The following is a 12,137-nucleotide window of genomic DNA, read 5'->3' as shown; positions in this document are numbered from 1 at the left end:
AAGTTTAGCTTCTGAAAGGAAGGCTAATTATGAACATCTACCCAGGAAACAGAACTATGAAGTTTAATAAACCTAATTTGTTAATAGTTTCTTAAGATAGGCCCTTCTCACATTTTCATCACACTTGAAAGCTATAGTAAATAGAGTTGACTAAATATACAGCTTTCCTGTGATTTGCCTGTGACCTATAGAGTCAGTCTTAGTTTTTATTTTGTATACTATCATGTAAGAATTGAATCGCCAGTCCATGCTTGGGGCTGGTGCATGGGGATGACCCACAGAGATGTTATGGGGAGGGAGGTGGGAGGGGGGTTCATGTTTGGGAACGCATGTAAGAATTAAAGATTTTAAAATTAAAAAAATCAAAAACTAATAACGTAAAAAAAATAAAAAATAAAAAATAAATAAATCCTAAAAAAAAAAAAGTCTCACTATTGCTGACATGACTGAAGCGACTTAAAGCAGCAGCAGCAGACTATTGCTTAGTAACTTCATATGCTAGCTTCTAGGAGAAGGTGTTACGGTTGGCTTAAATAATTTAACAAGCATCACAAATACTATATTAAAATGCTGAACATAAGAGAAATCAACATGTAGGCAAAAGTAAGAAAAATTCCCCCACCTTGCTTTTCAAAAAGTTAATATTATTTCCTACAATATGGCAGCTGAATGAGACATCGACTCTGTTGCTCTTTCAGGATGAGTTAATGTACATGCTGCGCAAACTGCTCCTGAATATCGGGGACTTTCCTGCTCAGACCTCTCACATCCTATTCAACTACTTGGTGAGTTTCACCTCCAGTAGGTTATAAATGTTCATTTCTAAGTAAGAAGCAACAATGCGAGAAAAAGGTCTTAAGGGATTTTTTCAAATAAATTTTCATTAACTGTGTGCCTGAAGTTGCCTCATAGTCAGCTGAATTCACCACTGTTTATATGGGAAAACTCCCCCTGGCACAATCCCTGGCATGTGATGGGGATTCAATAAATGTCTGTTTCCTCCCGTTTCTCTTTAGCATTATACAACTTCCTCATGTCAGTCCTTAATTTTAGTTTTCTGTTGAAAAAATGTATGTGTCATTTTTAGTCATTCTTTCCCTTTTCGTATCTCATTGTTTAAAATACATACACACACACACAGAGGAAAATGTTGCCCTAGATACAAAGTATTTGTGAGTGTATTTTTCCATAGCAACTATCTGTGCTTTACATGGTCCTCACAGCTCCTTCCTGAACCCTCCAGAATTTGCCAGTTTCTTCACATTCTCCTCTTAATACCCTAAATAAGTATGCAGTTTGGGGACTGTTGGCTTGATGACTGTTCTTTTAAACTACACCTTAATCCAAGCAGACAGATGGCCAAATGAATTTCAGTGTTGGGAGAATGTTCTTTCTCCCTAACCATCACTGGTCTTCTGCGAGTTGGGAAATAGAAGAGTTATCCATATGCATCTGCAGCAGGATGATAAATTTAACTCAGTGCTACTACTCTGATGTGCAAACAGAAGTTGTAATTCCTTTCTTGTGTTTATGACTGAGGTGGTTTTCATTGTGAATGCCCACCTGCTGGTGGACAAGAGGGAAAATATAAATAAGTGTCTAATTTTAAGTTCAGACTGATAGAAATATATAAATAGTACCTTTGGATAGTATTTGGTCTCTCTTGTCTAAAAATACTTAACCTCTAGGAATTCTCCTCCCTTCTAACTTCTTTCATCTCTAGATGTTATATGGAGTTGGGGAGAAAAAAAGACCTTTGTTCAGAATTCTGTCTCTGTCCAGTGTTTGCTCCAGCTCCTCCCCTTGTGAAACAGAGCTCTCTATCTGGCTGGTTGCCGGATGCCTGACTGGTGGAAGCTGAAGCCCGTGGCTTCTGTAACTTGCAAACCATGTCTACTCCCAACAGTGCTTGCTCGGAGACTCCCTCTCAGCTCCTGCTGGTGCTACCCACCCCTCTGGGTTCTGGTTGTCCCATATGGCTTTAGATTAGGAAGTCCTCTGACTAGAGTATCCTGCTCAGTGAACCAGCCTATGGCAGTTCTATCCAAAAATCTCTCCAGCCAAGCTTTCTGCTACTTCTTCTCCTATCTGCACTACTCAAAAATCCAAGGTAGATTAGCACAGCCAAAAATATCAGAACCTCCTTCAGTTTAAGTATGTGCTCTGCCAAGTTTATGTTACAGCCAGATTGGTATCAAAAGACTCTGTGGTGAATTCTTGTCATAGACACAAACAAACACTAGAGGCAAAAGCCCCTTTGGGGTGCCTACTCCTTCCCCAAGTCACTGATGGGGAAACACTTATTTGCTCCCCTCCATCCTTTTACCCTGGGACAAGAAAATGGACATTTCAGTTCCCTTCTGCCATATTCTCCTTTCAACTCCAAATAAGCCTTAACACTAGACATAAATCCTCCCAACTCTGTCATTGATAAGTTACTAGAGCAAAGGGCTGGGCACACATTGGCCACTTGCTGTATAACCTTGTTTTATATAAACGCCAATCTTTCCCTGAATCCCAAGCACATGCATTCTTCAGGTGGACTAGGGAAAGGGGTTTTGTACTCAGAATGGCAGAACAGTGAAGGGTGGAGTCATGTTTTAAACCATTACCCTTATTGTACCTCTCTTTTTTCTAACAACGATTATAGATATGTGTAATAGGGAGTTGGGGAACATGATTTATATCTTCCAGACTTCATTAGGAACTTTTAAACCCACTGCCCCAAACTTGATTCAGTGATCTTCAGTCTGGTGGGGTCTTAGTCCATCTAAGGGTATGTGAAGACTTTTGAAGCAGTTTGCTGCCCAACTAGTTTTAAGGGAATAAATCTCCAAATCCTCATTATTAAGGGAATAACCTCCAAATATCTCATTTTGTAGATATGCACTAACACTTCTTGAGCATGTCTGCCATCTCAGTCATCACTGTACACCAGAAAGGCCCACTCTGACCCTCCCAGGTATCACCAGGCTGCATTGACAGATGTGTAAGACAGGGAAAGAATCTGATGTACCGTATTAGATTTAAGGAAGCCTCATTTCTGATTGATTGAGGCCCTTTAAATCCACAAGACTTCCCACCTTTTCCTGTCTTCTATAGATTTGTACTAGTTATGAGGTTTGGCCACCGCCTGATTCTTTCAATGTAACTGGAAAGTTTTCTAGGTTTAGCAAATTTTTCCAGGAAAAAAAAAATGTGTAAAATTGTTGGGCAGTGGCTTTTACATTATTTCTTTCTGATTCTGTTGTGCATTATTGAATAAGGTAACTAAAACTAATTTCATCAAATGTGTTGGAATATGTGAAGTATGCATTGCAATTATAGTCAGTTCTCTTTTTTCAACATACAGAATGTTTAACATACTCTATTTATATTAACAATATAAATTTATGATGGGGCATTTTAAAGGTTAACTTTAAAATATACAAAAGGGCACACAGTTTTTCAAAACTTATTCCAGAGGACACAAACAGAAACTTTTAAGTTCACTGACTTGGCCAAGCAGAGTGTTCTTAGGTCAGACCATTAGTCATAATCCAGGCTGAAAACAGTGTTTGGACAAATGTCACATAGTGATTTTGCGTGGTCCAAGTACTGAGCCACCAAGTGACTTGAAAGCTGGAAAAAATGATCTTTTGCTTTCCTCTTAAGCAGTAGGTATTTTGATAATGCAAAAATGTATGGCAACCTGCCCTGGCCAGTTTTCCAGTTACACCTTCTCCTGCTTACTGCCACTGAAGATGCTAGAGTCATTGTGGCTTTGTGACCTCTTCCTGTCCTGAGTTGCAGGTGGGATTAATCATGTACTTTGTGCGGACCCCCTGTGAGTGGGGGATGGACGCCATTTCGGCCACCCTGACTTTTCTGTGGGAGGTGGTCGGTTATGTGGAAGGCCTGTTCTTCAAGGATCTGAAGCAGACAATGAAGAAGGAGCAGTGTGAGGTGAAGCTCCTGGTGACTGCTTCAATGCCAGGTACTGCCTTCAGATGACATAACTTTTCTGAGAGTATGAATACCCCTTTTAGAGACCAAGTGTCTCTTTCATTCATGAGAAAACTTGCCAACCCTGGGATTGAGTGCCTCAAAGAATTTTTGTTGAATGCAATCTGAAGAAACACAATAGACCCTTTAAAAGTCAGCAATTGCCAGATGAAAAGGGGGACATCAGAACTGAGATCTGTGAGTCAGTCCTTGAAGGGCTGCCAAAGTTAAAGATGTGTTTAAGTCTATCGCAGAGGGCCAGCTGAACTGAGAGCCTTTTTGAATGGATTTTTGGCACTGCAAGGAGAATAATATTGTTTGCGTGGCGTGGACCCCAGGCTTTTGTGAACTCACTGAGACATGGCTTTATGAAAAACTGCAAAGGGGAAAAGCAGGAAGGAGAATTACAAAAGAACATGCAGTATGATATAAAATCTAGATACAGTTCCTTTTCACTTTGGATAGCTTGTCTTTCTTGGAGATAAAATAAGTGTTGCCAAGCCTCTATTCTTGTGCAATGACTAAGAAAATGTGAGATGATACATGTATTGATATAAAGAGAAAGACAGAATTATATATAAATAAGAACACAGTTTTTATTTAACATGGGCAGCAAAGAGCCCTGTGTTAAAATCAGAGCACTGCCTCTAATTGTGTGATTAATTTTAGCTATGACAAGGTACATAATTTTTAAAGCTTTCTTTACGGGTAAATTGGGGATCTAATTCATACTTCACAATTGTGAGGAATGAATGAGTTTAGGTTTGTAAAATACTTGCTGTCATGTCTGACATATGGTCAGCATTCAGTAAATGGTAATTGTGTATTTATTTGTCTATAGATTATTCAGCAAAGTGTTCATTTTTATTAAAGAAACTCATATTGTCAGGCATATACTTCAAATCAGCTCATTGAAAATCAAGAGCTATCATAATGTTCACAAAGATTTATAATTAAGGAATGAAGTAGAAACATTGTCTCACCAGCCAAGTAAAATACAGAAAAAATAAATTTAAACTACATTTCATGGGACTTCCCTGGTGGTCCAGAGGTTGGGACTTCACCTTCCATTATAGGAGGTGAGGGTTTGATCTCTGGCCAGAGAACCAAGATCCCACATGCCTTGCAGCCAGAAAACTGAAACGTAAAACTCAAGCGGTGTTGTAACAAATTCAATAAAGACTTTAAAAATGGTCCACATCAAAAAGTCTTAAAAAAAAAAAAAAAAGCTATGTTTTAGGTACTTGTTTAGCTTTTGCTAGTCTCTCTGTATTTTCTCAGCCATTATTTAAAATTTAGGAATATATTATTTGTTGCAGTGTTTAAAGCTTGAATTCTGACCCTTCCAGTAAATAAATGTCTTTGACTAAGTTACTTATACATGCTTATTTATAAAAATAAGTTCTCTGTTTCTTCATTTGTAACATGAAAATAATAACACTTGTGTCATAGGGTTGTTGTGAGATTTAAATATGATTATACACATAATACCATTTATAAGTATTGGGAACTCCATAAATAGTAGCTATCTTTATTAAATAATAAGGAAACATATTTAAAGCATATATTGACTATAAAAAAAGGAATACAGATAGTGGAACGCATGGCTTACATTAAACCCTCACTAGCAGAATCCTCAACTCACATTAAACCCTCACTAATAGTCATCATAATAACAAGAAAAACATCAGCTTAATAATATTTCAATATTTCATGCTTTGTATTCAAACTTCTTTATAGTAGAAGTCAGTTTATTATGATTTTTACCTTCTGTAGGTACCAAAACCTTGGTCGTTCATGGACAGAATGAGTGTGACATCCCAACCCAGTTGCCAGTCCATGAAGACACTCAGTTTGAAGCCCTGTTAAAGGTAGGGATGACTTTCAACAGAACTGATTTTTTTAAATGCACAATGGCTATGGCCACTTCACTGATCATCCAGTTTAGAATTAAATGGCATTTTTCTACCTTCAAATAAATATGTGCATTTATTTACATCTTCTAGAATCTGCCCCACTTTTGCATGCTTCTATTTTCTTGCATATTTTTCCCACTTTCACTGACATTTTAGCTCTTCACTGAAGTAGCCAAAGGCTCCCTCTCAGCTACAAAGCTCAAAACACTTGTCTTCAGATGCCGAGAATCCTACTTTAGAGCATCCTGGTATCGCTTGTGGTTGTTCTGGAGCTGCCCTGGGTTTGTACACCAAGACCACTGGGACAGACTCTGGTGATCAGGTGACCCATGCAGAGACACTTATTTTGGCACTGAGTTGACTGATACACAGTCTTGACTTGCCACTGACAGAAATGATTAGAGAGGCACAAGGTATATATATACATATACCTTAGAATACATTAGGTGAATCAAGAAAGTATTTTTCATGGTTATGGCAATTGTGTACCTCAAGGGAAATGCAATCCATAGCTACTCATGCCTGGAAGGTTTTAAAAGAAAAGTAATAAGTATACTAGTACAGTGATTCCTCTTTTATCTGAAGTCCTAACTGTTGGCCCAGACATAAGTAGAAAAGACCTCTGAGAAAACCAGCTTGCCATACCTATGTATCTGATTTCAGTAGAAAAGGTTGTTAGGTCTCCTCCAAGCCTCACCCATTCATCCCCAGAGAATCTCTCAGGCCCAGGGAAGCAAACTTCAACATCCAATTTCCCTAGGCAGTGAGTTCAAACCCAGGCTCCACCACAACCAGTGTCCCCTAAATAAATCAAATGGCAGGCTCTCTCTAGTCTCAGTTTCTTTTTCAGCAGTGCTCAATATTAGCGCAGGTTATACAAGTTTTCTCCCTGGGATGGGAAGATCCCCTGGAGGAGGGCATGACAAGTATTCCAGTATTCTTGCCTGGAGAATCCCGTGGACAGAGGAGCCTGGTGAGCTACAGCCCATAGGGTTGCAAAGAGTCAGACACAACTGAAGAAACTTAGCATACCTACACACACACACACACACACACACACACACACACACACACGCAAGTTCTCTACATGGGAAGCCGTGAATGTAGAATATAGTACACAAGTGCTCAATCATTGTAGTTCATAATACTCTTAATGCTGCTACTAAACGTGCTTTCTTTCCAACACTGAGGCCAGTAGATGCCACTGTGTCTCCACAGTTCATCACTCAAGGCTGTACTATAATTGTACCTCGTTTAGCACCATGAGAGCAGAGCAGATAGTATGTATGTTAGTAGCTCAGTCATGTCCAACTCTTTGTGACCCCATGGACTTTAGCCTGCCAGGCTCCTCTGTCCATGGGATTCTCCAGGCAAGAATACAGGTATGGGTTGCCAGTTTCTTCTCCAAAATTAAGGTATAGTTGATGTATAATATTATATAAACTTCAGGTGTACAGCCTAGTGATTCACAATTTTTAAAGGTCAAATTCCATTTATAATTATTGTAAAATGCATTCTGTGTTACACACTATGTCCTTGTAGCTTATTTATTATATATTAATAAATATAGCATGTACCTCTTAACCCCTACCTCTGTCTTTCAAGATCATACACAGTCTTTATGCTATCATTTTTTAGATGGCTATGTGCCTGTATATATTCATATATATCTGTGTATAATATATATACACATATATGCACACATATAATATATACAATGTAAGATATAAATACATATATATATTCCTTATAAGAAATTACCTTGTTTTTATGGCATTTTTGTCTTTCATCTTACTGTTTGGCTCATAATATGATCTCAGTAAATGTTTTTTTAAGATTTGTTGTTGTTATTCTAGGAGTGTCTGGAATTTTTTAATATCCCAGAATCGCAGTCAACACATTACTTTCTCATGGATAAACGATGGAACCTTATCCATTACAATAAGGTAAGACTGTGCAGTGATGACGCTCATGGAGAGTTGTGTCAAAAGCCTGTTATGCCTTTCCTGAGGGCAGCTTCCCTCAGGGGTGTGTCACTGTTTAATGGTGGGGAGTATGGCTCTTGGATCACACTGTCTTACTGTCAACATAGGTTTGGACTGGCCACTTGACCTTCATACCCTTCAGTTTGCTTGCCTGTGAAGTGAAGGTGATGATGGTGTCTACTTTAGGGTTGTTGTAATAATTGAAGAAGATAAGTCAACTAAGGTATTTTGTCACTCATGATTATTACTTCTAAGTGAAAGTTAAGTTCCCATATTGTAAGGACATATATCTATTTGGAATGTTAACATTGTTCCTGTTCCACTATATTAAGCATGATCATGGAAACCTGATCTAATGAGCAAAAGGAAGCCTCAAGACCACTGACAGCGCTTTACAGTGATTTTCTTCCTCTTCTAGAATGTACTTTAGTAAATTGCCTCTGGCTCCCTTGCTCCTGATGGGGCACTTGGGATTGGGAAAGTGTATTTGTCTTGGGGAGTTTGAAGCTTTCCTGAGGAGGGGGTTTACTCCTGGGATTTTGTAGAGTTTGGCCTGGGGGTGAAATAGTAAGAATGTAAACCATTAGAATATATAACTTATGTTTGTCTGCCCTTTGGGGAATGAGAAAATGAGAATCAGAGTGTAGTCGTTTGAACTCTGTTTTTGTCTTTGTGTAACCCCACCGCAGACCTACGTTCGGGATATTTACCCTTTCAGGAGATCTGTGTCTCCACAGCTGAACCTTGTACACATGCATCCAGAGAAAGGACAGGAGCTCATTCAGAAACAGGTGCCTGACCACCACAGTTTTATGCTATTATTGTGTCATGTTACCAGGGTAGACGATCTGTAAATGGTTGCTGGCCCTGAGATCCTGTGATTCTGTTAATGATCTCTAGAGAGAGAAAGATGAGTTCTTGATCAACGGACAGTTCCCCTCAAATCATGTATTTTTTAAGTTTTGCAAATTGGATCATAATGTAAAGGTATTAAATACTTACTTGGAGTAGTACTTTGATGAATCATTGGGGTATAAATAATAGAAGTTTTCTGTTTTATTTACCTACTAGTTTCTAAGTATGGATTTTCATTCCAGATTGGGAATACATATAATGTAGGACGGAGGAGCCTGGTAGGCTGCAGTCCATGGGGTCGCTGAGAGTTGGACACAACTCAGTGACTTCCCTTTCACTTTTCACTTTCATGCATTGGAGAAGGAAATGGCAACCCACTCCAGTGTTCTTGCCTGGAGAATCCCAGGGACGGCGGAGCCTGGTGGGCTTCCGTCTATGGGGTCGCACAGAGTCGGATACAACTGAAGTGACTTGGCAGCAGCAGCAGCAGCTATAAGAAGGTTGTCTCAGAAATTTCTGCTAGCTGGAAAAAAATAAAAGGGATCAATGGATAATGCATGCCTGCATGCTAGGTTGCTTCAGTCGTGTCTGACTCTTTGCAATCCCATGGAGTAGCCTGCCTGGCTCCTCTGTCCATGGGATTCTCTAGGCAAGAATACTGCAGTGGGTTGCCATGCCCTCCTCTCAATGGATGGTAGCATACCTGAAAAAGGCGCTGAACCAAGGTTCAGAGATCTGGACTCAGTCCTAGCTCTGCCTCTGACCAGTGATCTGACCTTTGGTATGTTGCTAACTTCTCTTAAACTAGGAGGAGATAAAATCAATCAGCTGTACTTAGATTGAAGAGCAGAATAATACTCACACATCTCATCACAAATCAGACTGAACTTAAGAAAATTCACTGTTTTGCATGTGAAATATAGCTGTAGCCCACAGTTCTGATGATGCAATTTTAATGTGGTCTATGTGTTACGTTCATTTATTTTTAATAAAATGTCAAAACAAAGGGCTTCCCTCATAGCTCAGTTGGTAAAGAGTCTGGCTGCAATGCAGGAGACCTGGGTTCGATTCCTGGATTGGGAAGATCCTGTGGGGAAGGAAATGGTAACCCACTCCAGTATTCTCGCCTGTAGAATCCCATGGACAGAGGAGCCTGGCAGGCTACAATTCATGGGATCCCAAGAGTTGGACATGACTTAGCGACTAAACCACCACCACCACATGTTACATTCATTTATTTTTAATAAAATGTCAAAACAAAAAGTTTTTATCTTCTCAATTTTTCTGCACACAGCAAGAATGCCAATTTGGCATCAAAGTATTCAAAGATATCTTCATGAGATGGCATAGAATTCAACCAGTTAAGTAATTTAAAACATAGTTAATATTAACTACCTAAATTACACTGAAAAGAAAGAAAATAGTGAATGTGTTACAAAGTATGAGGTGTTGGGAGAAAAGAACTTAAATATTTAATTTCTAAAGCAATACCCCCCCCCCCCGCCAAATTATACCAGCCTCTGATTTTGGCAGCAAAATAATGAAAGCCATAATCAATAATAGCTCTTCATGAGCGAGGTTTTTAAAAAATAATGTTTAAGAACATGTTTTAAGAGAAGAGCAGAGGGACTTCCCTGGCTGTTCCACGGTTAACACTTCACCATCCAGTGCAGGGGGTGCGGGTCTGATCCCCAGTTGGGGAGCTAAAATCCCACATGCCTCACGGCCAAAACAAGCCACATAAAACAGAAGCAATACTGTAACACATTCAATAAGACTTTAAAAATGGTCCTCACGCACAGAAAAACATCTTTAGTAAAAAGAGCATAAAGCAAGACTCTTACTCTATGTAAACTCCAGCTTGTGGTCTTAAGACTTCGAAGTTCCTTAGGGAGATAATAACATTGCAGACTGTGGTTCTGGCTCCGGTCAAGCTGCTGATCATCTTCCTAATCACACCCCCCTGCCCTCTGACCAGGAACAGAAAAGGCACTTGGAAAAGGAACATGAGCCCCACACTCATGCCATCTAAGCTCAGGGCTAAAGGGCCACCAATCTAGGCCCCATTAGCTTTTGTCCCCAAAGAGGTTTTTCCTGGATCCCATTTCAGTCTTTAAGAGGCAAACCCAGAACTGACAGGAAACAGCTTAAGGCCTCATTGGAAATGAGGGAAGCAAGTGGAATTGACTGGCTCCTGTTGGAGAAGGCTTTCCATCTTATGACAGCCACACAAATGGGCTCTATTTAATACTGAGCTGTTCTTGACAATACTTGCCTTGTGCTCCTTCTCCAGCCTGGCATGAGAAACACTTCCTTCTGTAGAGCAGACAGATGCAGGAAGTGTGAGTCAATTAACTATTGTTTGCTCTTTCTGCATGGTAAAGAAAGGAAAATTCTTTCTCCTTCCTTTCACTTCCCCCACCCCTTAATTTTTACTTAGCCTGGTTTGCCAGTAGAGATTTTACTTTAATTTCTTCAGTTGTGGTGATTTTGGGGTTGCCCAATTCTGCTTTTCATCTGCTTCTGCCCTTGCCTGCTGCTAGGTGTTCACTCGGAAGCTGGAGGAAGTGGGGCGGGTTTTGTTTCTCATCTCCCTCACCCAGAAGATCCCCACAGCCCACAAGCAGTCCCACGTCTCCATGCTCCAGGAAGACCTCCTCCGACTGCCCTCATTCCCTCGAAGTGCTATTGATGCAGAGTTTTCACTCTTCAGTGATCCTCAAGGTATCAAGAAAGAAGCCTTTCCTCTCTTGGGCATGTTCTCATGGCCTAGTTTTGTCCTCAGCTGGAGATCATCTCCATCTTAATCAGTAGACAGTTCTCTAAATCAGCGGCTCTCAGTCTTGAATGGGCATCAGAATTACCTGGAGGACTGGAGGACTTGATAAAACACAGATGGCTGCATCCCACCCTCCAGTCCCCAGTTTCTGATTCAGTAGCTCTGGAATGGGGCTCGGGAACTTGTATTTCTAACAAGTTCCAAGGCAAGATTGATGCTGCCATTTCAAGAACCGAACTCTGAGACCACTGCTCTGAGCTAATCGTAAGCAATTAAAGAAAGTAGTAGGATGTTGTTAGGGAGTACTTGACTAAGTGAAGGACAAGTATTTCTGTGAAGTTCAAGAGGAGGCAAAATGAATCTACAGTGAGAGAAATCAGAGCAGTAGGTGCCTATTGGCGGGGGTGGGGTGGGCAGGGGGCGGGGAGAATGGGTTTCCCAGAAAGGGATTTGAAGGAATTTTCTCAGATGATAAAAATGGTTCATATGTTGATTGGAATGTTGGTTACAAGTGGGTATTTTTGTCAAAATTCATTGAACTCTACATTTAATGATCTGTGTGTTTTACTCTATGTAAATTACCTGAATTGAAAGAGAAAAATGGAGAGAGAAAGGGAG

The 12,137-nt window shown here is 40.0% G+C and overlaps 1 protein-coding gene across 2 annotated transcripts in view; it reads left to right on the top strand.

Moving 5' to 3' along the window:
- UNC80 (unc-80 homolog, NALCN activator) overlaps nucleotides 1-12,137 on the top strand; it is a 215,584-nt gene that overhangs the window by 146,268 nt on the left and 57,179 nt on the right. For both annotated transcript variants that reach the window (XM_005676458.3, XM_005676457.3), the window contains exons 37-42: nucleotides 699-785; nucleotides 3,793-3,976; nucleotides 5,761-5,855; nucleotides 7,757-7,846; nucleotides 8,575-8,676; nucleotides 11,284-11,464. In XM_005676458.3, coding sequence (XP_005676515.2) covers nucleotides 699-785; nucleotides 3,793-3,976; nucleotides 5,761-5,855; nucleotides 7,757-7,846; nucleotides 8,575-8,676; nucleotides 11,284-11,464 — 739 coding nt within the window. The remainder of the gene's footprint in view (nucleotides 1-698; nucleotides 786-3,792; nucleotides 3,977-5,760; nucleotides 5,856-7,756; nucleotides 7,847-8,574; nucleotides 8,677-11,283; nucleotides 11,465-12,137) is intronic.

Source organism: Capra hircus, chromosome 2, assembly GCF_001704415.2.
Source record: "Capra hircus breed San Clemente chromosome 2, ASM170441v1, whole genome shotgun sequence".
In the NCBI taxonomy this organism is placed as follows: domain Eukaryota; kingdom Metazoa; phylum Chordata; class Mammalia; order Artiodactyla; family Bovidae; genus Capra; species Capra hircus.
Note: the sequence above shows the minus strand (reverse complement) of the source record. Positions and strands in the feature narration are given on the sequence as shown.